At 41.9% G+C, this 24834-nt stretch overlaps 2 protein-coding genes and 1 pseudogene across 12 annotated transcripts in view; 1 reads left to right on the forward strand and 2 right to left on the reverse strand.

The window, feature by feature from the left end:
* Positions 1 to 24834, reverse strand: part of MCF2L2 (MCF.2 cell line derived transforming sequence-like 2) — a 247921-nt gene that overhangs the window by 59874 nt on the left and 163213 nt on the right. The window lies entirely within an intron of this gene.
* LOC308652711 lies at positions 1938 to 7131 on the reverse strand (annotated as a pseudogene). The gene is made up of 4 exons: positions 7048 to 7131; positions 6302 to 6576; positions 4920 to 5008; positions 1938 to 2751 (listed from the first exon to the last, which is right to left on the reverse strand). The product of its transcript is annotated as an uncharacterized misc_RNA (transcript).
* B3GNT5 (UDP-GlcNAc:betaGal beta-1,3-N-acetylglucosaminyltransferase 5) lies at positions 6325 to 24818 on the forward strand. 3 transcript variants are annotated; one of them, XM_081300609.1, is made up of 3 exons: positions 6325 to 6691; positions 10359 to 10465; positions 20888 to 24818. In XM_081300609.1, exon 3 carries the CDS (start codon positions 21207 to 21209, stop codon positions 22338 to 22340), a length of 1134 nt encoding a protein of 377 aa, XP_081156735.1. In that variant the 5' UTR covers positions 6325 to 6691; positions 10359 to 10465; positions 20888 to 21206; the 3' UTR covers positions 22341 to 24818. The 3 variants fall into 3 exon arrangements, with proteins under 3 accessions (XP_081156735.1, XP_081156736.1, XP_081156737.1); XM_081300610.1 differs by lacking the exon at positions 6325 to 6691 and adding an exon at positions 7626 to 7762; XM_081300611.1 differs by lacking the exons at positions 6325 to 6691; positions 10359 to 10465 and adding an exon at positions 19374 to 19445.

The following is a 24834-nucleotide window of genomic DNA, read 5'->3' on the forward strand; positions in this document are numbered from 1 at the left end:
TTAGAGTCCCTGATTTCTACTTTGGGTATATACCTAGAAGTGGGATTAATTAATCACAGGATAAGTCGATTTTTTAAACATTTATTTTCTAGTTATAGATGGACTCAATATCTTTATTTTATTTTTATGCGGTGCTGAGGATCGAACCCAGTGCCTCACGCATGCTAGGTGAGCACTCTACCACTGAGCCACAACCCCAGCCCCTATAATTCTATTTTTAACTATTCCCGGAAAGGCCATACTGTAGTCCATAGAAACTGCACCATTTTATATTGCCACTAACAGTGCACAACGGTTCCAATGGCTCCACATGTTTATCAAAACTTTTTTTTTTTTTTAAGCTAACCTGATTGGTAAGAAGTAAGGAGTTTTAAAAATCATGTTACTATGCACTTGAGTTATTAAATCCCTGACCAGGAGCTCCTCTGAGGCATATGTACTGTCTCATCTTTGTCCCCATAGCTTTATAAGCAGATAAAATGTCAATATATGTTAATTAACATCTTTGCCAACACTTATTTTTCTTAAAAAAGAAAAGCTAACTCGACTGGCATGAAGTAATGTTTTTTTAAAAATTGTGTTATTATGTACTGGAGTTATTGAATCCCTGATCAGGAGCTCCTCTGGGGCAGATATACTGTTTCATCTTTGTCCCCATTGCCTTATAAACAGATAAAATTTCAATAAATGTTAATTGAATGGATGATTAATGGATTTATGGAAGAACACCAATTCTGTGAACAAGAAAAGGAACCAATTGTTGGTTTCATTTCACAGAAGAGGAAATTGGGACTCAAAGCATTTAATGAGTTGACTGAGGTCAAATTGCTGGTTAGGGGCTGCTAATAAGGTCAAATTCAGTCCTTCTAAACTAGTGACAGAACATTGATGTGCCGTGGGGAATTGAGTACACTGGAGTAATACCGCCTTTTCTAACCCTGCCACATAGCTCCATAAGACACTGGTTATGTATAGCAAGAAAACAGGTTAGCAGGCTGGAGAAGAAGAGAGGCTCAGACATTGTCTATCTGTCCTTAGTATTGGAGGAGTATGATTCAAATCTACAGCGCAGTGCATAGGTATATCTGTGATCTAAAATATACCAAGGTATCCTGTGAGGGATTTCTGGCCCAACAAGGAGATTCCTGGAATACTGCTGATAGGAAAACCGTTGTTATTTCAACTGGTAGAAAAGAGTAGTATTTACAGTAATAATCCTTTAAGGAGTATTCAAGAAACTCAATAATCTTCAGTAAACCAAAGAAATAGTGAAACAATTACTAGGCTTCCACCTCATGAAAACAGAAGGATATCTATTACAAAAAAGAAAATTCCCAAAGGGGAACTTGTCTATGAAATAGTCAAAGAGCAACAAAGGCTGAGAAGAGATAACACTGTTTTCTCTGCCCTTTCTGTATAAAACTCTTTATCTAAGTACCCTACTACTCTACTGGTTCCTTTCCTCTTTTCTCACAGAGATCCCTCTCTTTCTAGGATTTCTTCACCTTAAATCTGCAGAGCCAATTAGGTGTTAATAATGGGTTTTACCACTATATCAGACCAACCAAGATGGATTCCTGGAATGTATATGGTTTCAGATTACACCAAGGACTTCAAAATTGGCTTTTCAGAAGTGCTGTTTAAGACAAATCTTAGCAAAGCAAACCATTTCTAAATCTCAACTAATGGTCTACTTATGTTAAATAATACTCAATATAAATCCAAGGCAGAGTTGTAATTGCCTTTTGGAATTGGTTGGTTTGAGTGATCATTCAGTCCTTCTAAACTAGTGACAGAACATTGATGTGCCGTGGGGAATTGAGTACACTGGAGTAATACCCCCTTTTCTAACCCTGCCACATAGCTCCATAAGACACTGGTTATGTATAGCAAGAAAACAGGTTAGCAATGAGCAATGAGCATTTAGTAATGAATATCTATTCAAAAAAGAGAGGGAAGAGGATGTAACTCAGTGGTAGAATGTGTATGTGAGGCCCTGGTTTAATAAGACCCCTGATCTGAGCATAGCAGGGCTTTGCATCTTGTTCATCAATCACAGAAACAACATCATCAATTTGGTAATATACTCCCTTGTGGAAGATTGAGTCTGCAGTGATTATGGTGGAAATAGGCTCAGGAGCTTTGATGGGATTTCTAAATTTTAAAATGTCGATTCCCTTTTCCTTTTTAGTAGAAACTTCCTTTTCAGCAGCAGAAGCAGATTTGTATTTAGTGTTTCTGAGCCACGCAGACCTTCTGTGAATTTCTTGCTTACTCCGCCTGCCGCCTCGCCCCCGTGGCTCTGCGGGGTGCAGCCGAGGTGCAGGCGAAGTTCGCCGCCCCAAAGCCCCGGCCACCACCCATCCCAGTCCTGCCGGCCGCCCCCAAGCCGGCGCCCCCGGCCCATGCAGTGGTGACAGAGGATCTCCCCCAGCGGGCCCTTCTTCCACTTGGAGGACGACGTGGTCTTGCAGCCGCTGCTGGTGGGCTTCAGGCTCAGCGGCACGGTGGCAGGCTCCAGCGGCCCCCCCGGGCGCAGACACGGGAATGGCGGCCGCCTTTCTTGACCGCCCACTGGTCGGCTCGCCACCCGGGCGACCTGAAGAAGGGCGAGGGCAGGGATGCCAGGTTGTCGACGCAAGGACCTCCAAGGCCGCTGCCCCCTGCAGGTGCGGGGTAGGCTCTGCCGGTCCGCGCCCAGCACCAGCCCAGGGCTGTCCACAGCGCCCCGGGGGCGGGCCCGCCAATTGCCTTTTAAAGTTTAAATGTTAATCAGACAGAATTCAAGAGTGTCCCTACAAAAATGTCACCTATTCACTCAAGTTGATGTGCCACCCTGCGTAGGATGGAGATGAGGTGGAGGGAGACTTCTGGGAACCTATGACCCTATGTGCCCTGAGAGTATGAAGTGTATGATCTACCAGTGGGAATAGGAGAAGAAATGCTGAAAGGCCCACTGTCAGGAAATGGTACCAGGTCATTGTCACAGGGGCTGCTTGAGCATTTGCAGCATGGAGAGGAAACGGAGCCAGTCTCACCCCTCCCCTGGATGAGTTATATCCTATCCACAGAACAGCTTTATTGGACTAAAGGAAGATCCCAGCAAGCAGGGCCTGATCCTCCAAGATGGTTCCTGACCCTGTAGGGCCCCACTGACTGCCAGCTGGCACAGGAGAGGGACCCTCATGTGTTAGCGGGAAGGAGAGGATCAGTTATAGGAGGCCCCCTTCCAGGGCAAGAGAAGAACCTGGAACAAAATGGATTCTTAGAATGGCCTGTGGGGAGGGCCTCTTTGTGCTGTCAGTTCTAGTCATTGCCAGTTCTGAGTGTACCCAGTACAGTCTCATCCAGCTGCTGAGGTCCTGGAATTGAGGGAGGATGGTGATGGTGCCAAACCACAGGCGCAGCAGGAGAGCCGCAGGAAAGGGGCTAGCATGCCTCCAGTGTCAGCCTTGGGGCCTTGGTGGCATCAAGGGAGAAGGACACTGGGCCCATTGTACAACAGATGGAGCTTCTTGGAATGCAAGTTGTACATTTGATGAACGTGGAAGCAGTCAGCAAAAATTTAGTTCAACCAGCAGTTATACGGTATGCATTTGCTCTGTGCAAGGCGTTGGGGGTGGGGGGTTGGAGGAAACTGGAGATGAGCAGGATGTGGTCTCCACCCTCAAGGGGTCTGAGGACTCTCAAAATAGGAAAATAGATCCAGGCATCATTTAGGAGTGACAAAATGCTATCAATTATTATTGACAAGTAAAAATACTGAGTCTGCTGGCCTTACGGGCATTCAAGTCCCATCCATTCACTGTTTCCCAAGCATGTATTTAGATATTCCAGTTTAGACATGCTAAACTAAAGACTGATGTGACATACCTAAGTGAAGACGTGCAAATGCGGAGCTTGGAATCTGGCTTCAAAATACAAATCAGGATTAAAGGCACAGAGAAGATCACCAAGTAACAAGTATGGGGAGAAAAGAACAGACAGGAAGGATGTGCATGAGTTGGAGGGGGCTGGTGGGTAGTAAAGGAGGCAGCCAAAGAGTTGAGGTGTTATTTTAAAGGCTGATGCTGTGTTAACAGAAATGGAATTCCCAGAGACGTGAATTGCATCCCATCCTTTCTGGGTGGTAGTATTGGCACAATGAAGCCTCCTCTTCCTTCTCTCCAGAGGAGAGGAGCTTTCTGCAGCCTGTGGTGGGCATGAGGATGCTGACTGTGCATCCTGCCCTTAGGACAGCCCCAGTCACTGTGCACAACACTCCACATGTTATCATTGGTACACACTCCTTACTTGCCCTGCTGTTAGGTGTTTCTCACTGTAAGATACACATGAATTGGTCAACTTGCCTGAGATCCCAGGTAGGAAACTAAGCCAGGATCCCACCAACATGTCTCTAACAGGCCTGGCCTTGCAGGAACAGTGGCTGGTTTCAAAATACAAAGTCTGTGGTGTCTGAATTCACAGGACAGGGTCTATATAGGGTCTGACCTGATAAAATCTAGACAGAGCCAATTAAACTGAACTAGTTAAGCCTGACACTAGTTTGACATAATTCACTTGTGTTAGGTGTAAAGTCAGCTATCAAACCTGCTCCCTCTTCAGGATTTCTTAAACACTGGCCTCTTGCCTGCTTCCACAGTTTCCTTGGTTCTCCTGTTCTCAGGGCTTAGTATTCGCTCCACAACTGATGCTGCATGCCTTACTGCCCCACCTTCTGGTCCTCTCTCCTAAATCTGCTCTGTCTCTTCTAACATGCAAATTTCTCTACCACCACAAGACTCACTTCTCTATTTACCATCTTGATGATAGTTTCTTTTTCTACTCCCTTCCATAGTTCTCTAGTGCTATGCAAAATGTATTCCTAAGGATGGCATTCAAAGTCATTTATAAACTGAATCCCAGGGTTCTCTACTCACAACCAGTTACTGTGGACAAGGAGAGCACCCTGACACTGTCCTCATTCTTTAGGCTGGCCAAGTCAGTGTCTTTATTGTCAGCATCATTGCTGTTATAGAATTTTATTTCCCACTCATCTCAAAAGTTTCATGTACTCTCTCACAGTGAAAGTAACTGAGTTCTACACCATGAAATCCAACATTCTTGTCCCCTCTCTCTGGAGTGGGATTGGGAGCCAGTCTGTTCCAGGAAATTTTCCCAGATGGGCAAAGGGACCTCCCTTTCCTGTTCCCTTCTACATAGAAGGGAAGTATGTGTGTGTGTGTGGCGGGGGGGATGGGGGCCAGCACACAAGAGTGGGCACTCTGGACCATTGTACCCCTTCCCTTACTCTTCCTCATGCTCTCTACCACCAAAAGACTGGCATCTTCTGGAATTATTTCCGGGTTTATTCTTGAAATCATTCATCTGTTGGTCTAATTTTACAAAGGATGATGTGAATATGTGATTTTTATGTGTTTATCTATTTTGGATACGTTCCTATTTCTAGTGGGTACAGTCTTATGTATTCCTGTATGTAGAGCATGCACATATGCTGATGGGTAGGCCTACTGTTCCAAATGACCAGAAAGGAATAGTCAAAATTGAATATTTCATATGAATACAGCATACACATATGCTGATGTGTGGTGGTGGGGGGCTATGTGGGGTTACATTCAGGATTTTAGTAGGGAAGGAATGTGATTGGCCCTGTAGTAATAATTAATTGGCTTATTTCATGGGTTACTATCAGTGACTTCCTTGTGAATCACATTATGTGAATATTTTTGCCTGTGGTCTGATGCGCATGTAGCACTATCATCTCTGAGGTGACAGTGGGTGCAGAGCCATGCCCTCTGAGAATGATACACAAAAAGAATTTCATTAAAATATTCTGAAAGGCTTTTTTTTTAAAGCAGTTACAAAATGTTCCCCAAATCTAGTTTGCAATAACAAATATAATGTTGTATTTACTATTTACAGTTTTAAACTCTGGTTCAGTAAACTGTTTTGAACTCATCACCTCTATTCCTTTTACAATAATAAACCTGAAACTTTTATTTTACTGAATTGGGGGTACTCTTATTTTTCAGCTATGTTCTGAAATATGTGTAACAAAAAAGAGCTCAAAACACGATCTCCATTGAATGGTAATGTTGTGTTCTATATGGAGAAGGATAAGGCAACATTTGGGGAAAAAGAAACCCAAGGCATAAAGGATTAATTTACTAGCGCTTTCCCCAAGTAGACTTCTACATTCTTCTGATAATGTCTAATTTCGTGCATGGGGAAAACACAGAAAGAGAACATTCATGTGGACCTTGGCTTACATTCGGTCGTCTGAGTAAATGAGCCCAATTACCTGAAGAGGCGCGGAGGAATCACTTCCTGGAGCCTTCCTTTGCAGAAAGAACACTTTCGGGCGGGGCCCCTCACCTTCACCAACAGGCCGGGGTGGTGGCACTCGGTCAGGCGGGGTCGGGCTTTGGCAGTGACGCCTGTAGGTGCAGGCGACGCGCTGTGAGGGAGGCTCCCCCGCCCGGGCCCCGAGTCCCCTGATTGGGCCCGCCCCACTCCGCCCGCTTCAGCCCCGCTCCCGGCGGGGAAGCTAGCTGAGCCATCGCTGGCTGCCTGGCCCTGGCCAGAGATTTAAAGCCCGCAAGTTTTGTTCTTGAGACCAATGACTTTGCTCCGCCGTGAGGTGGAAAGCAGACCTCCGATTTGGACGTTTAGGGAGCTGGGCTTGCATTTGGTGAGTTTTTTTTCTTTTAAATTGCTTTTAAGATTAAACTTGAGTTTGAAAGTAAACCACGAGTGAAACGGCCGGTGGGGAGGGGGGGAGAGGGATTTATTTAAAAAAAAAAAAAAAGACTGCTGTAGTGCAGTGTTATTTGATGTAAATTAGTTTTCTTCCTTTGTTATTCAGGCCCGCAGAAGGTCCAGGCATAAGTGGTGTGACTAGAAACCTCTTAACAAGTCTCGCCTGCCTTTAGAATTCTTGCTGGAAAACTAGAATAAGTTGATCCGACAACCGCAAGTCAAAACTTATCCGTATTTGAGTATCTGTTACGTTAAAGGAATGGGTCACGATCCTGGTGAATAGTGTACCGAGGCCAGTTGTTTCTTTGATATGGAATAAATATACATGCGATCAGCGGCACGATAAAAACCGTGCCCAGCAGCATATTGCATCTTAACGTGATTCGAGGCCTCTCGGTGGGTTTGGAAATGTTGCCTTTCCTTTCTGATCACTAAATGGAGACGTTCTCGCACTGTTGGCGGGATAAGCCTCCAGTCCCTGGATGGGTTTTCTTTGTGCGGCGGAGCAGAGACGCTTGCTCCCTGGGTCCCGGGCAGGGCGGCGGGCGCGGGGGGCTGCGAGCCGCCCAGCCTCCGCCCCGCCCCTGCCCCGCCGGCCGCACCGCGGAGCCGCACCTCCTTGCCGGTGCAGCTCCCTATACAGCACAGCAGGCTCTTCTCTGCCGGCTCTGGACCGGACGAGGTTTCCACAGGGCGGAAAGGGAAGAGCGGCGTGGAGGTGAAGACGAGTTCGTTCACATGGGTGGCTCCGGGACGTCGGGTTGGAATGTGCCCTCGGGCCTGGGACGCGCGGCGGGAGCCGATCCCGGGCCGGGAAGCACGGCCCAGCATCGGGAAGCTGGGGAGGCCCTTCCCGGAGTGGGCTCGGGCTGCCCGGCGTCCGAAGGCGCGGCGAGGAAGGAGGGCGCGATCCCTCCCCGAAGCGCCTTTGTTCTGTCCGGTCAGTCTGCGCGGGCGCCCGGCGGCCGGGACCCGGGGCCCAGCCGCCTCCTGGGTGAGGCAGGTAGGCTGGGGTCCCCGGAGGTCCGGTGGGGCAGTTTCCCAGGACCCCGCGGGCTTTCCCTCCAGGAGGGGTCTCCGGCAAGGCGGCCGCGGTGTTGCGCTGCTGACACCCGCCGGAGCGCGGGAGGCGCGAGGCGAAGAACGCCGCGCCCACAGCTTTGGTTTCCGGCGCCGGGTCCCAAACTTGCCGCCACCCCCAGGGCGGAATTTGTACAGACAGCATCGGGTTGGAAAAGGGGAAATTGGCAGACTTTCGGCTGGCTACAGGCTGGGGAAATGGAAACAGGGAAGTGGGCAGGCAAGGGAAACTGGGAAACTAGACCTCTTCCTGGAGAGGGGAAATCTTTGCTCCTCTTTCTATTGACAAATTTTATTTTGCGTCCTGACTTGACAAAGTGATATTTGCCCAGATACCGTGTAGGTGAAAAGTTAACAACTTTAAATTTGCATTTCACTACACTATATTCGTTTATAGTGTTGGTTTTCATAGGTTTTGGATCACGTTAAAGAGACACCAGTGTTGTGTCCGCAAAGCATCTGGTGGGGGCATGTAGCTTATATTTAGAGTAATTTTCTAATGAAAGTACATCCATTAGAATTGGATTTGTTCCTCTGTGTCTTTATTTTGGGAAACCTTACCTGGTCCCTGTGGGGGGAAGGGAGATGGATGTGAGAAGCTGAAATTGACCCAGAAAAGGACGATTGAAGTTAGATGTCTTAAAGTAGTGGCGCAGAAATGATCCAACCCGGAGCACTCCTAGGATGTTTAGTGATTAGCATCAGATGTTTTTGACTTTCTTAAAAAACAACCTTTGGTAGATTTTATATCTTGTCACAAAGAAGAAGGGAAACCTGCACTTGGGAGCCCACTCTTTGCTTTAAAAAAAAAAGCAAGATAAAGTCAGTACCTTAAGGTTTCCATTATATACTTAAAGTGTTGGGCCACTTGTTCTTACTCCCTACTCGTGACCCCACTCTCCAGAAGTTCACTGAGCCCCCTTTGAGGATGAGACCACCCTTTTCCAAGGGCCCACCTGAGCCTTAGGATGGGATGAGTGTTGTATTGGGAAGTTCATAAACCTAGAGAAGCTCTTCATAAGGAAGTGAGATGAAGGATAAATAGGTAGTATAGATGTTTATAATTGCTTTGCCCAAAAAGAAAACTCAGAAGATAGGGTTGAATTTTCAAATGAATTCCAGGTCCTATTGAGTAAATAATGTCACATTGTATTTCATTAGAATAGAACCATATTTCCTTTTTTTTTTTTTTAAAAAGACATACAAACAATGAGACTGTGGAAAAGAAAGTAACTTTTCAATTCTCAAATATAGAACACCTTGAATAACTCATGGGTTTCAAAATGGGTCATGTTTTTTAAATGGGTCACTTTGGCCAGAATCATTGCACTTGGTGACTTTCAAATTTTAAAGGATTGAGTTCTTTTTGAGGCCTAATTGCATTAGAATTTGCATTTCATAACAGATTGCTGGATAAATTCAGAAGTAACAAAATGTACCCTTTTTTGGGGGGAGTTTTACGTATGCTCAATGGAACAGATTTAAGCAAATTATTAAAAGAGCTTTGCCTTTCCACATCAAATTTCTGCCAGCACAGATGTAGCCAGAACAGTGTGAATCTAGAATTACTTTCCTTACAATATGCAGTATCTATTATGTATTAATTTATAGTGAGAGAGGATATAAGAATTTTTATATATAAAGATAAAAAACTTGATCAGGTGAGATGTGAACTTCAAATAAATAAGTGATTTTTTTTTTACATTTTGATGCCATGAATTCAGAGAATGGCTTTAATCTGTAACTTAATAAGATTTATCTTTTATAATGAAGGCTTTAATACTACAATCCAGTTTATAGAAGAGAATGTTCTACGAAGTCTGCAGGCAAGAAAACCCCCAAGAGCCAGGTGCAAAATTTTTGTAAAACAACCTAAGGTCCACTTATGATTTCATATTTTATCTCTTTTCTTCTTGTTCCACAACTTTTTCTGTAACTTTCTGAGAATGGCCTAAGCGAAATAAGCTAAAAGGTTGACTCAAGTCAGATTTCCTTCTCCATAATTTACAGGGTCTTATAGTCTTATTATCTGTCATCTTCATTGATAGGTCTTTACAGTGCTTGTGGGAACCACAGTGTTCTTTCCTGTCAAGGATAATGAAAGAACATGTTTAGTCAGTTAGGATTGGTATTTCTGGTCTCATGGTAACAGTAGTCATGTGTTAAGTGGCTCTTAGCAATCAAATTAGTTTTTTTTAAACTCCTATCTAATTAATATCTTTATAAGAAGCATATTAATAATATATCTCAGATTTTTGAAAGATAAGTAACCCCTAAAAAATGTCAGCTATCTACCAGTTAACCAACTGTGGTAGATACCTGGATAGTAATGGAATATCTGATGTGGACCATACTTTGTCAATAGGTTATCTCAAAAAGAATTCTCAGAAAGCAGTGCTACATGGTTTACAGTGAAGTCAAGTGCATGTGGATGGTAAATAGAAGAGGCAGAACATAAATCTACAGGTTTTTTTTCTCATTCTAAAACTCTTGGCTCTTCTCTATCTCACCTCCAACAGGTCCAGATTCCAGTTTGCAGTGGAACATTTATTGATTTTTGGTTGAGGATCTACACCTGTAACATCTCTCAAGTCTTCCCAGCATCCTTCCCCTGGCCTCCTACACAGTATGTGATAAGTTAATCTTTGTTGATTTAATTAACTGTAGCTTTTACTTTCATTTAGGGCTATGCAGTGCAAGGCCTGGAATCAGGCTGGTGCTTAATACATGGTAGCTAACTTATTATAATCATTGTCCATCAGCTAAGATAGGAAAACTTATATACCTGCTATATCTCAGGTCACACCATCTTCTGCTTCTTGTCCTCTGTGTGTTAAATCCTTAATCCAAAGCTGTTTCTAGCTACAATGCCTAAATGAGACAAATGAACTGCCACTGAATAACAGGCATAAACGGTTACTATCACCCTATTTCTGATCACTATTTTACCTACTAGTTTGACCTCAGCTCTTCTTTTTTTTTTTTTTTTTCCCTCCACTTTTTCCCTTTACCCTAGCTTCTGACCAAACCAAGTTATTTGACATTTCCCACTGTAGCCACAACTTTTTCTCGGGTGTGCTTTCAAAAATGCCTACATTAGGTTCTCTTGGGATGTCTACTCCTGCTCCCTCCACCCTACCAGTAACTTCTGTCTGTTATTACCTTTCCTTCTGAACTGTCACTTCTCCTTTCCTCCCTGAACCCATGCTTGAATTGCAGCCATTATTATAGGTCCTGCTTATTTGCCATCTCTCTCACACAGGGGTTCCCCATTTCCATCCTCTTCTCCTACTCATCTCAGCATTCTTTGTATAGTAACTGGGTTTCCAATATCAGATTCCTGGATGAAATTTCCAGAGCCTCACCTCCTCCTGACTTAATGCAGCATTTCAAATTTACCTTGGTAATTTTTCTGGGGCAAAGCCATCCTAAAACAATCTCAACAATCACTGCTGGAGTGAATGCTGATCTTTGTGTGTGAAGAGTCCTAGAGGGGTGGCACAGGTAGGATTTGGAGTGGTGGCAGTTTTTGGCATATTTTATATCACCTCAAAGGGGATAGGCAGTCACTTGTTCTTATTGATAGGAGAACATACACACACTTATATGTTGTTGTTTCACTTTATTTTGTTTGGTACTGGGGATTGAACCCCGGGGGGCTTAACCACTAAGCCACGTCCACAGCCCTTTTTAAATTTTTTTGGGGCTGGGATTGTGGCTCAGTGGTAGAGTACTTGCCTGGCATGTGTGAGGCACTGGGTTAGATTCTCAGCATCACATAAATAAATAAATAAAATAAAGCTATTGTGTCCATTTACAACAGGAAGGAAGGAAGGAAGGAAGGAAGGAAGGAAGGAAGGAAGGAAGGAAGGAAGGAGAGAAGGAGGGAGGGAGGGAGGGAGGGAGGGAGGGAGGGAGGAAGGAAGGAAGGAAGGAAGGAAGGAAGGAAGGAAGGAAGGAAGGAATTTATCTAGAGACAGGGTCTTGCTGAGTTGCTCACAGCCTTGCTTAGTTGCTGAGGCTGGCTTTGAACTTTCGATCCTCCTGCCTCAGCCTCCTGAGCTGCTAGGATTATAGGCATGTGCTACCGTGCCCAGCGATATTTATTTTTGATTCATGCACTGGCTATAAACCTTAAGCTGGATGCCTGGTTTACATCTGTTATGTCATGTTCACTTTTTGCCTGTCATTTTATAAGCCAACTTTGAGTACATCTTCAAGTTTTTTCTGTTATTCATGAAAAAATTTTCATACAGCTTTTTAATAAAAGAATGATAGCTTTTCCAGGGCTAGTGTATGATTCCCTGCGTGTATGACTCCTTAGTTTACCCAGTACTGTTAATCAAATACTCGCATCAAACATTCTGAATTTTTTCTCCTTTATTTTTTTCTCTCCTCTCCTTTTGTCTTCCCCACCTCTCTTCCCTACTTCTGCCACTTTGGATCCTTCTCCTTAGATCCCTAGTTATCTTTAGAAAAAAGATTTTATGTACCCAGAGTACACAGACAGATGGGGTCATTTTTACTTATTGTCTAGTGCAATTGGGACAAAGGAAAAGAAAAAGGAAGAAGGGAAAATTGAAAATTGAGCCCAAGGAAGGTTAGGAGAAGGTTATGTTCAAATAGAAAATGAATACAAGTGTTGGTGAAATGCAGGTGGGATCAAAACATAAATGACTCCAAGCTTCAGACAGAGACGGAAATTCTTTGGCTTGGTGGATCATGGCTCTAGTTCCTGCTCCACTCACTTCCTTGCCTTCCCATCCTAATGGGAACTTCGGGAAGAGCTGTGCCGGGAAAGGCGTGAACAGCTCAGGGACTGAACAGAACAATCATCTGCTCTGAGTTGCCACAGCGTCTGGAATTGATGGAGGTGAGATAGTTAACCCCAAATCTCAATGCCTCACTTTCTTCTGCAAAATGGGGGGAGATCATTTCTCCCTTATGGTTTGTTGTGAGGCTTATAGAGTAACAAAGGATGTGAAACAATCAGAACAGTGCCTGCTATGCAGTAAACATGCCCATGTTGGAAACTGTTGCTATAGTGGGTAAAGAAGTTTGTTTCTTAAGTAGGAAAGAAAGAAAAAAAAAAACAAAACAGAAAACTGAAAGAATAGTATTTAAAAGAGCAAGCATTCTTGTCAACGCAAACAACCATGTTGCAAGAATGAGTCCAGGGGGCAGGCATACTAAAGCAAATGTTTGACCTCCTTTGTATTTTTATTTTTTGTCTTTCAAATTTCACATAATCAAACTGTCTACTGGGAGATTTTAGTGACTTAATAGAACTGCATTAAAATGTAATACTACTCTAAAATCCCATGCCACCAGTTGCCAGAGTAAAGACTTAGGGCTTGATTTGCTTATTCTTTTGATATTTCTCTGTCATTATTTTCCCTACAACCAGGAAACAAATCTGTACCCATATTTAACTTATAAAGAAACATAGAACTTAGTTTATGTAGATGAGAATCTTGTAATTGGATTCACATGGTAGTTTATAACCCACCTTCCCCTCTATCCTTCTATCCATGCTTGCTGAATTGGAACTTAAAGTTTTTGGACTAACACTGAATCAAGAACTAACTCTGTAAATATATTCTTAGTGGAAGGATAATAGCTCCAAATGGCTTCTACATTTTGCCTGTGGCTTGAGACAGTTTTAAGGTTAAAGTCACAGCCATAAAAATACCCGAAGACACTAGCTATGGGGTAAAGTTTTTCCTTTTTTATAGGACTTATGTTGGAAACACTCAAACTTCGCTTGAATTAAAGAATAATATAACTTTTGAAAGAATGTCTAATTTTTCACTCAGAATAGGAATTGTAAATTCAAATTTCACGTTGTTTCCTTTCTTCTTAAGCAAATAGAACAGGCAGTTACCACTGACTGGTATCTGGTTGTGCGGTCACAGAAAATTTTATTTTTCTTTTCTTTGAGTTAGGCCTGAGCAGGAACCCAAAATTGTCTCTTAGTTGGGACTTTAAGTCTTCAAAATTTAAATGATGGTATAAAGTATTAAGACTTGAAAGAAACAAAAATCTTTGACTTACTGAAGGAGGCTTATTAGTGTATAGTTTATGATAGTGTCACTTTTAAAAGCATCATTAATATTTGAATGGCTCATGGGGATAGTCTGAATACTAAATTGATTTTTAAAATGAAGGCAATCATTAATTTGGTCCTACTTTCTATGAGACCATTCAGGGACAGGTTTTTACTATGATATTTTATTTCTCCAACAAAGAAAAAACTAGAGCTAGGAGACAATGGTTAAATTACTTTTCTTCTTTTAACCCAGTAGCTTTCCTTCAAATAATATTGTCTGCTTAAGTAGAATTTTAGGGTTTATTTTTGTTTGGGGGAATATTTGAACTAAGAGAAGGCCATTTTATGGTGCGGCTTTGATTCCATCTTGATTGGTGTTTTCAAAACTTTCAGGTCACAGTCTATGAATGGTTCATGTAGCTACTTTAGGAAGCATAAGTGTAGCATTAAAAATAAAAGAAAAATGAATAGAAGTGTGCATTGCATATAATAAGCATTAGTACCATTTATGATATAAATATCAGAAATATATTCTGACACACACACATCCATACACATGAATGAAAACATGTCCATGGAAGTCAGCCACACTTAGTACCCAGGGAGTTTCAGTGAGTAGGACAGGGATTAAGGTATCTTGTAAAACAGGGATGTTTAATCACATAAAGGGATCCTGTCTCTGTTTATAATTTTGATACTTTGTTCATCATGAACTTTTCCCTTAATTTCACCTTTTAAAAAATATTTAAAATATTACATTGACTACCTTATTTTTAGTGCTCCCTTAAGTTTTGCATCCCAAATGTCTACCCTGCCTCCCCGCAGTCCATGTTCTGATCAGTGTGTTTCATTGAGGGCATGGAGACTGTGGGCGAACCTCAGCAACTTGTGACATTGGTGGCATATGGGGAGGAGGAGGTGATGATTGGTGTCTTCTCCCTTCTCTAGGGAGCAAGTGGTAGAACAGTCAGAGTGAGGGGCCAGGCCGGGGTTGGTGAAGGGGCTGGGAGAGGAAGAAGGTAAGAGGGTGGTGACACAGCAGTGAAGGCTACCCACAGGCAGAGAATGCCATTTGTGTGACCCTGCCTGCTGGCGTTAGGTTTCTCCAGCAACCTGTAGGTATTGTGGGAGTAGAGATGGGAGCGATGGCTACTGAGACAGGCAGAAGGACAGGAACCAGGAACTGAGGGCAAACGTATCTTAGGATTCTGCATTTGAGGCTGGGGGTAGGGTGAGGAAGGAAGGTTAGGAGGTTGCTGGAGGGCAGAGGAGTCCCACTGCATATTAAAAGGTGATGGATAGGAACTGAATGTCCTTGAGAGTAAATTTCCTGGGATGTAAGATCTCTGAGGAAATGCAGTTCTAAGTGAAGCCATGTAAATGACTTTCTTGCCAATGAGTTTTCTTGGGTATGTGGGAGGTTAATGTGACCAAATGATACCCATATCATAAATAAGGTTTCCACAGACTTGGGAGAATTTTATGTCCACGAAATAAAATGAAAACGCTAGCTTCCCTAAAGGTTAGATGTTGTTACTGTGTTCATAACAATGGCCAGAAATGCTCAAGAAGCACCATTGTTTCTAGTTAGCATCACTCAGCCCTTAGGTCTGAGATTCAGGATGGCTTCTCTTTATGGAAGGTGTCTTTCTTGACCTTAACTCAGTCCCACCTGGCAGCTGGGTCTGCCTTTAGCCCCCCTTGTTCCCAGCACATTTCTAGTTGGTGCTCTAGAAGGACATTTCCTTCTCTACTTGGAGCTCCACATTGAGAACCTTCCTAGTGCTGCTTCCCATACCAGCCATTTGTTAACTCCATCGTAATTTTCTGAGCTAGCCCTTTAAAGTAGCTCCTATTTTCCTTAACGCCTCCCTCTTTTTCTCCTTCCTCTGAGTTTATTTTTCTTCTAGATTTCTCTGCTCATCTCTCTCCAAGGCAGCTCACACATATGCATGATCAGCCATCTGCGTGCTAAGTGCCAACCTGGATTTCAGTCCTGTCTGGCTTGGATTACCCGCTGGTTGTTTGTACCTTGTTATTGCTCCATCACCTCAACCTCAACACAAGTCTAAGACCAAATGTAACTAACCTTTACCACTGCTAACTCAGGAAACCAGTTTTCCCATCCTTGTTAGCAATACTTGAAATTACATTTCACTCCTCCTCATCTTCCTTTCTTCCCCATCCCAGGTCATTCATCAGATTCTGCTAGGCTTTTGTTTTCCTCAAAAGTGTCTTTATCCCTCATTTGGTTTGGTTGTGATTTGTCTCCCAGAGGTTCATGTGCTATAGGCTTGGACCTCAATGTGGCAGTATTAAGAGGTTGTGGAGCACTAAAGAGGTAGGATCTAGTTCAAGGTGAGTAGGTCATTGGATGTGCTGCCCTCTGCGAGATTGTGAGTTGGTTGTTATGAGAGCTGATTGTTGTAAGGTAAAGTCATTCATGTTCTAGGACCCTTTTGTGAATAGCCATTTCCCTTCCCTTTTCTCTACACCTTGTGATACAATTAAAGGAGCCCTCATCAGAAGCTACACAGATGGGGATGCTTGATCTTGGATTTTCGGCTTCCAAAACTGTGAGCTAAATAAACTTCTTTTCTTCGTAAGACACCAGATCCAAGTATTTTGTTATAGCAACAGAAAATGGTTGAATACACCTTCCTTCCCTCCTCACTTTCACCACCCTGAACTCCATCAACTGGAGGCCCACCTGTCCTGATCTTCAGGTACTGCTCTCTATCCTGCAATACCTCTCTGCCTTTAATCCCTTTTGCTCAAACTTAATAAGTATCAAAAAAGGGAATGATCATCACAAACACAAACAGAAACTTCTGTGACTTCCTTCTGCTCTCTCTACAATCTAAGACTTGATTTTCAAGGTTCTCCATAAGCAGGTACCTACCTCCCTGCTTTCAAATATATTCCCATTTCACAAATATTTGCCCCAGGCAATTCTTTCCTTTCTCTCCTGAAACAAAGACTGTTCCTTGTCCTTTAGCCACTTCGATGTTGGTCCTCCTCAGGCCCTGCTGAAATCCTCTGACTAATCCTCGTGGATCTCACTGCTTAGCGACTCCTCTGTTGTGTGCCTGGAGTTGGTATCACCTGAATGATCTCTGCCATGCTGTTTGCACCTTACCAGTGTTGGCCATGGGAACCAAGTTCTTATGTGGAGATAGTGAGTCTTATCTCACATTGATTATAAATGCTTTGAGATTGGAAACCATAAAATACATACTACTTTATGATCTTTTACCATGCTTGACTCACATAGCAAATACTCACATCCTTGTACGATTAATTCAAACATCAAAAGTTGAGGTTAACTTGAATTTAAAATACAGATCGCACCATCTTGATTAAAACTTTGAAATTTCTAGCAAGTTTTGTATAACTTTCCAGGATCACAAAAGCAGACACCACAAGGAAATGAGTTGACAGCTGGTATGAAGTAGAGAAACCTCAAGGGATATTTTAGGGAAGTGAATAGCCTCTAGCACACCAACCCTAGTTTTTTCCAGAGAAGTTTAAAGAACTCTTGTGAAGAAATACATTGTTGAGTAACTGAGGGGCATGTCTTCCAGGTTGTGAAGTATTTGAGTTGGGTTTGTCACCTTTTCTGATATCCCTCTTCTATTCTTTACTTTTCTGACTACTTGTATTACAAAAGAGAATACTAAGGTTAGCAGTTCCATTCTCCCAGTCCAAATAGAAGAAAACCAAGTTATATTCTGAATATCTGCATATTTCCTCTCAGCAATTCTTTGTCCTCTTCTCTATAGTGCTCTGTATCATATTTTTTAGTAGACCCTGGAGTCATCTATAATTTTTACTTCCCTTCAGTAACATTACATTGATATTCACCTCTGATGTGCAGATGAGATTACCAAATGCAATAAGGTGAAGCCAGAGGTTACACAATAAATCTGAGGTGACCCTTGAGTTTCCAGTCTGTTGATTGGCCACTGAGCCGTGCTACAAGCATACAAAGGAAGCTGCATCCACAGCAGAATATTCTGGGTGGTTGCTGAGCTTCACATTTGTTATTGTTTTATGTCCCGTAAGGCCCAGTGTTTTCTTCCACCACATCAGCTAGCTCGATTGGGCTTCCCCAGTCCCCTCCCCGCACCCTGAATATGAGGGTACAGCATGTGATTTCAAGCAGTATTAGGATGCTCTGAGAAACCAGAAGAGTGAGTGCAAACTATTTTTTGTTGTCAGAGCGAGGTTGTGTAATATAAATGAGTAGTTTACCTTCCCTAAATCTTCCCCCTACTGTATCCATATTATTCGGTTGTAACGTGTGTAAATAGTGGCTAAGCAGTTGAAGTGGCTGAGTGGGAGAAATCTCATTTTGGAATTTCACTTGCTGTACTGAACTAAATAAGGAATGTGGGTTGTTGGCTTTGTGACAAGTTCTCGGTCATTTTTCAGAAATATTTGGACACACTGAGGCCTATTTAGAATCATTGGAAAAATAGGGGGGATAGAATGAACATTATGGGCGAGCTGCCAGCTTATAGTAGCATCAGCAGCAGCAGCAGCAGCGTACCAGCCTGCTGAGTCACAGCCCTGGCTCCTGAGGGGTTCTAGCGCCCTTGTGAGTCAGGTGTGTCTGTATGCTGGGAAGTGGGGTCGCATGCTGTTAAGTCTAGTAAGAAGTGCAGGCTTGTAAATAGTGGTGAACATGTACAGAACAAGCTCAGAGATGGGAAGCTGGTTTTGCATGCATTCTGTTGGATTTCAAAGGTTATGTCCACCTCATTAAGCCTTTGCCAGGAGCCTTTGGAGTAGGGACTCCAGATTGGTTTCAATTGACAGTTTTCTTTGAATTCTTAAACACTGATGCTGTCTTCGACCCTGCCATCAAGAATTCTCTGTTACCTTGCTTTAAACCTTCAGGTCCTTCAAGATGTATTGTAGAGGTAGAAGGACCTTCTTTTTGGCCTCCAGAGGGTAGTCTTTGAGTGAGAGCAGTGGAAAGATTGAGAGGAACTGGCAGCTGAATCAAAGTGTATTTTGCAGTTTTGGTAGATGTCGCCATCAGGAACTGATGCTTCCTGCTGTCTCTTTCACCCTCCTCTAGAATATCGGATCCAGACAGTGAGCCTATCCAAGGGGAATGCTGCTCTTATCAAGCTGTTCCTTAGAACAGGGTTTCTGCCTTTCTGATAGTCAAGCACATACTAACGCATTTGACATCACATCCCTGGATTATGCACACAAAGACCTCAGTTTTACCACATGAGTCCACACTGTTGTTCTGGTTTTTCTTTTTTTTAAATGCTGGTTGTGGCTCCCTAGGTAGTGCTTGCAGGTGTAAAATCCATGCCATAGAGGATAAAGTGCTACCTATGCTGATTAGCTCTGGACAAAGTCTCAATTGGGCTTGCTCTAATGTCCTGTCCTTTTTGAAACTTCTGCATGCCCAGCCTTTGCAGTTATCAGCCTGAAGAGGAGTGATCATGGGGGATGGGAAATATATCAGAATCTAAAAGCCCAGCGGTTTGGATGGAGATACCATAGCCAGAACTGATTCCATTTGGCAGAGTGCTCAGTATGTGCAATTACTTTTACATTCAAGGCCAAGGGTTGGGGTGGGGGATGTGTGGAAAGGTCTCAGGGCACAAAGCACAGCCTTCATCCTGGGACTTGTGATGTGGATTCACGATGACCTCACCTGCATTGCCTTTTCCCTTCCAATCCTGGCCAAAGCCCAGGAGACAGATGTGTCACCATGATTGAGAAAGTTGACTTTTCTAGGCAAGGAAGTATTTATTTGTGGCAAGCAGTGGGGACAGAATTCTTGAGGAAGGAGGGTGCTGTTTCCTAGTAGTGGAAGAAAAGGGAAGTATGGCATGGACCTCATCTGAGGTGGCTCCTAGCTGGTCTTGACTCTGAGTTTTCCTGAGTAATCAGCACTTTGACACTCCAGCATGATTCTTGGTACCCATATTTGGTAAATGCCTACTGGATGCTGAGGGTAGAAGGTCTACACCACGGTACTTGAAAAACCATAACACAGTAGGTCAGGAGGTGCTCACTAGAACATCTTTGAATGAGTGGGGGGCCCAATTCAGGCTTCTGGAGACAAATACCTATAGGACTGGGGTGAGCATACTTCATACTTGCAGGGAGGTGGGATGTGCCAGGTCCCAGCACTGCCAGTGCAAAGGGCAGAGCATATGCAAATGCCAGGTGGCTGAGGTTTCAGCCAGTGGTTTGCTGTGTGACAGAATAGCTGGGAAGGCAGAGGCTGAAGGGTCCTGGGTGCCCTACAAAGCCATGAGTTAAACTGAATCTTATACGTCATGGGCAGACTCTGAAGGGGTTTGAAGAGCTCAGCTGATCTCATGGTTAAGTCTGAGTTTTGGAAAGGAGAACATTTAAACTATGATTTTATAAAGCAAATCTTGACTCTTTGTTTTTGAACCTTGATTTATAAAAACAAACAAACAAACAAACAAAAAAAAAAACAACTCTTACTCCTGCCTTTTCTGGATCAAGTGTTAATAGATCTTTGTTGCTATGTACTTTATTTTCATCTGTGTAACTACTTTCATTGTGATTATATTCAAGTTAGTATTTTCACAGATATACTCGTTAAACTTTAGTATATATGTTGGTCACCATTTTGGAGGTGCTTTTTTTTTTTTCCCCTGAGGGTTGTGGGTATGTGGCTCAGTGTAGAGTACTTGCCTAGCAGGCACAAAGCCCTGTGTTTCATCCCTGCCACTGCCGGAAATACAAAGCAAAAACAGTGAGAAGAGGAAAGCAATGTCTATATTTTGAATGGGAAGATAGGATCAAGCGGTTTTTCTGCTTTTTTTTTTTTCTTTATATTCCTCTAAAAAAACAAACAGCTGTGTGCCTCTGCTAAATACTAATTGCTTTGTGAGTCAGGTTACATTTGGTTTTAAGGAATTACCAGTAGCATGTCTATTTTTGTACTCAGTAACCCATTCACTTGTTATTCTTTTGTCTTTTTGATTCTGATAGGTCAAAGTTCATGTTCACTGAAAGAAGTATATGAGCTAGCTGTTCATGAGGCCACCCACCAGACTTAATGAAGGATGCCAACGTGGAAGAATTTTGATGTTACAGTGTCCTCACTCGATAGTGTATTTCATTCTTTTGCAATCCTAGAAAAAATGGTATTATTTCACACTATTGTGTGAAATAGAAGATCCTTTTCTATTTTTAATGACTAACATGTATTAAGATGGACATTAATTCAACAAAATACCAAGTTCTATGGTGTCAAAGCAGCAAGCACCCATTTGAAACTGATCCCAAATAAAAACAGACCTGAGTGGACATGAGAATGTTTGTTAGTGGCAGAAGAGTAAAAAAATGTCAGTTTATTCAATTATTTGCCACTTGTTTTATACTAAGCCTCATGTTTTTTTGGGGACACATTGATAATCACATCGTGAGCCATATGAAGTCCTACTCTTACAGATACCTCATAAATAGTTATGACTTTGTGAATGATACCTTGTCTCTTAAGCACAGCTCAGAGGGGGCTCGCTACCCATACTTGATTAACCACAAGGAGAAATGTCAAGCTCAAGAGGTCCTCCTCTTGCTGTTTATAAAGACCGCTCCAGAGAACTACTATCGCCGATCTGCGATTAGAAGAACGTGGGGCAGTGAGGAGTATGTTCGGTCTCAACTCAATGCCAACATCAAAACTCTGTTTGCCTTAGGAACTCCTAATCCCCTGAAGGGAGAAGAACTACAAAAAAGACTGGTTTGGGAAGATCAAATATACAATGATATCATTCAGCAAGACTTTGTTGATTCTTTCTACAATCTTACTCTTAAATTGCTTTTGCAGTTCAGTTGGGCAAATACCTTTTGTCCACATGCAAAATTCCTGATGACTGCTGATGATGACATATTTATTCACATGCCAAATCTTATTGAATACCTTCAAAGTTTAGAACAAATTGGTGTCCAAGACTTTTGGATTGGCCGTGTTCATCGTGGAGCCCCTCCCATTAGAGATAAAAGCAGCAAATACTATGTCTCCTATGACATGTACCAGTGGCCAGCTTACCCTGACTATACCGCTGGTGCTGCCTACATCATCTCTGGTGATGTGGCCGCCAAGGTCTATGAGGCATCTCAGACACTGAACTCCAGTCTCTACATAGACGATGTGTTCATGGGCCTCTGTGCCAATAAAATGGGGATAGTACCACAATACCATGTGTTTTTTTCTGGGGAAGGGAAAGCTCCTTATCATCCCTGCATCTATGAGAAAATGATGACATCTCATGGACACGTACAAGATCTTCAGGACCTTTGGAAGGATGCTACAGATCCTAGAGTAAAAACTGCTTCAAAAGGATTTTTTGGTCAATTATACTGCAGGCTAATTAAGATTCTTCTCCTTTGCAAATTGACCTATACAGACACGTATCCTTGTAGGGCTGCTTTTCTCTAATAGCACTTGAATGTTTTTACTGTCACTGAGCCAAACCTGGATGGAAAACCCATTAAATGTTTGTCTGAATGCGGAGTAAATGAATATGAAAGTCAAAGAAATATTTTGAAAGCCCAGTCTATCAGAATGTTTCTTTGATTATAGAAGCCAATCAGTATCACTTATCTGCTTCATGGCCTAAATTCATTTCAAGGAGTTCATATTTACAAAAGGGTTATATCATGAATAGAAACAAAACGAATGAGAAATTCACCTTCTCATTTAATGCCACATGTATATTGGAGGTGTGAGTTGTGAACCTTGGTATTAGAATAACAAACAACTTTTTAGAGACATTAATATATTGTTATACTGGGTATTCTAGTTTATTTCTGTTCCCTGCTTCACCACTTGGCAGAGGCAGTGGGGCAGGGAAGGGTTGGAATGGGAGAAAGTACATGAATCTGGCAAAAGAGTCTCTTGTTCTTAAAAGATGTAGGATGATGTCTACTGTTTCATTAAAAACAGCTGAATCACCTAATGGTAATATCCATGTAGCTATTTGCCTAGATACTGTTGGCATCATTTTAAATATCTTTTTCTCAAAGTTTAATGTGAACTTTGAGAATCAAAATCATTGGCTCTGCCCTAACTGGTACTTCATTTCTTTTTCCTTTCCCCCTAATATTAGAGAATGGCACAAAACATGGGCATTCTCATGTTTGATTATAGGGTGCTAATTTAGGGAGAAATGATCGTCAGTTCCAATAAGCTGATTTAATGAATTTTTCAACTGGTTTTTAAGTATTCAATATTGTTTAAGGTAGTTATTTAAATGTTTTTTTTTTTGCATAGGTGAATATATTACTGGAGGAGACTTCAAAAAGAAAAATAGGGCTGGGGTGGAGCTCAGTAGAAGAGCTCTTGTAGCTTGCGTGTAGCCCTGGGTTTGATCCCCAGCACTGCAAAACAAAAAGCCTCCTTTCTCTCTGATTTATAAAATAAATCTTAGTTTGTAAATCCTTGTACTGATTATTAAATATAACCCACCTCTTCCCAGCAAGGTCTCAGAAACCACACTATTTTGTTCCAAGTTCAGAGTCAATTTTAAATTGAGAGTATTAAACGTCAAATCAAAGCTTTCGTATCTACAACAATCTATTTGATCAAATAACTATTAGACATGAGCTTTATTTTTAAAATATTTTAAACTTGAAAGCAGAGTAAAAGTGATAATAGAGAGTTTCCAGATGAGATTGAAAGTGTTTGTAAAGCTCCAGGTTCCTTTGTGATCAGAGATGTGGTAAAGTAAGTTACATATATTTTACAAAGCAGGATAAAATTGTGGCCATGATGCAAACAACCTCCCCTCACTACAGAATTAGGTTATGTGCATTACCAGGGAGATTATATGAAGGCCAAAATAGTGATTTCAGCAAAAATAGTTGAACTGATTATAAAACCTTTAGCTGCAGAGAAACCTGATGGGGAAAACTCAGATGTCTCATGGGATAAGATGATTTCTGAAACATGCAAAACAAAACTAAAAGATTTCTCAGTATACACAACTGGATGATGATATTTATAATTTGTAGCAGGTAGATTTTTAATGTTTACAGGAATTTTTTGTTAATTTTTTCTCATATTTTGAAAATTTGAGGCTTGTTTACATTGCTTAGGTAATTACACTAGTGTCAAACATTGTAGGTTGTAGTTACTGTATTTAGAATAGACTCAGAATTTTAGATCATTACAGTTTCAAATTTCTGACCAATTTTAAAAATGGTAGAGAACAAAAGCACATTTTGACAAAGCAAGTTTATGAGTAATTTTTATTAGTTGATTCTTTAATGACTGTTTGCCTTTGGGCCATATATACCCTGTGTGTCTTTCTATTCTAGGAACTATTAAAATTTGCCATTGGTTGAAAACCTCAGCATCTCTCTGGCCATCGAAGTGATCTTGTTTACAGCAACACTTTGTGAAACGGTTATTTATTTGTTGAAAGAGCTCTCTGGAACTGTGTTTATCTTTTTTTTTTTTTTTTTGCTTAGAATAGAATGGAACAGGTTTAAATTTTAAGGAAATATGAAGGTACTTTCTTTGTTTTAGAAGAAGGAAGCTGCCGGATGATTCCTTCATCAGACTTCAAGTACTGAGGAGAATATTTGTAAATAGAAGTGTTTTAACCTTTTAAAAAGGAAGGGAAAACAAAAACAAAAACTTCATGGTGCTCCAATGCAGGTTTTTTTTTTTTTTTAAATGTCAACAAAGGGAAAATAAACTATTAGTGTGGATGGTCACTTGAGTAAAAGATGTTTGTACACAGTGTTACTGTTAAAAACTTTTTACCTCTTACTGGTTTGCATCTTTTTTCCATATTATTAATTTTATACCAAAATGTTAATATTTATATTATGAGTTTTGCTCTTGTACAGCAAAATAATTAGTGGGTTAAAAAAACCCTAAGATTTCCAATAAACAACTTAAAAATTGTCAGCAGGTGTGTGTTTAG

This window comes from Spermophilus citellus (genome assembly GCF_964194105.1).
Source record: "Spermophilus citellus genome assembly, chromosome: 7".
Classification (NCBI taxonomy): domain Eukaryota; kingdom Metazoa; phylum Chordata; class Mammalia; order Rodentia; family Sciuridae; genus Spermophilus; species Spermophilus citellus.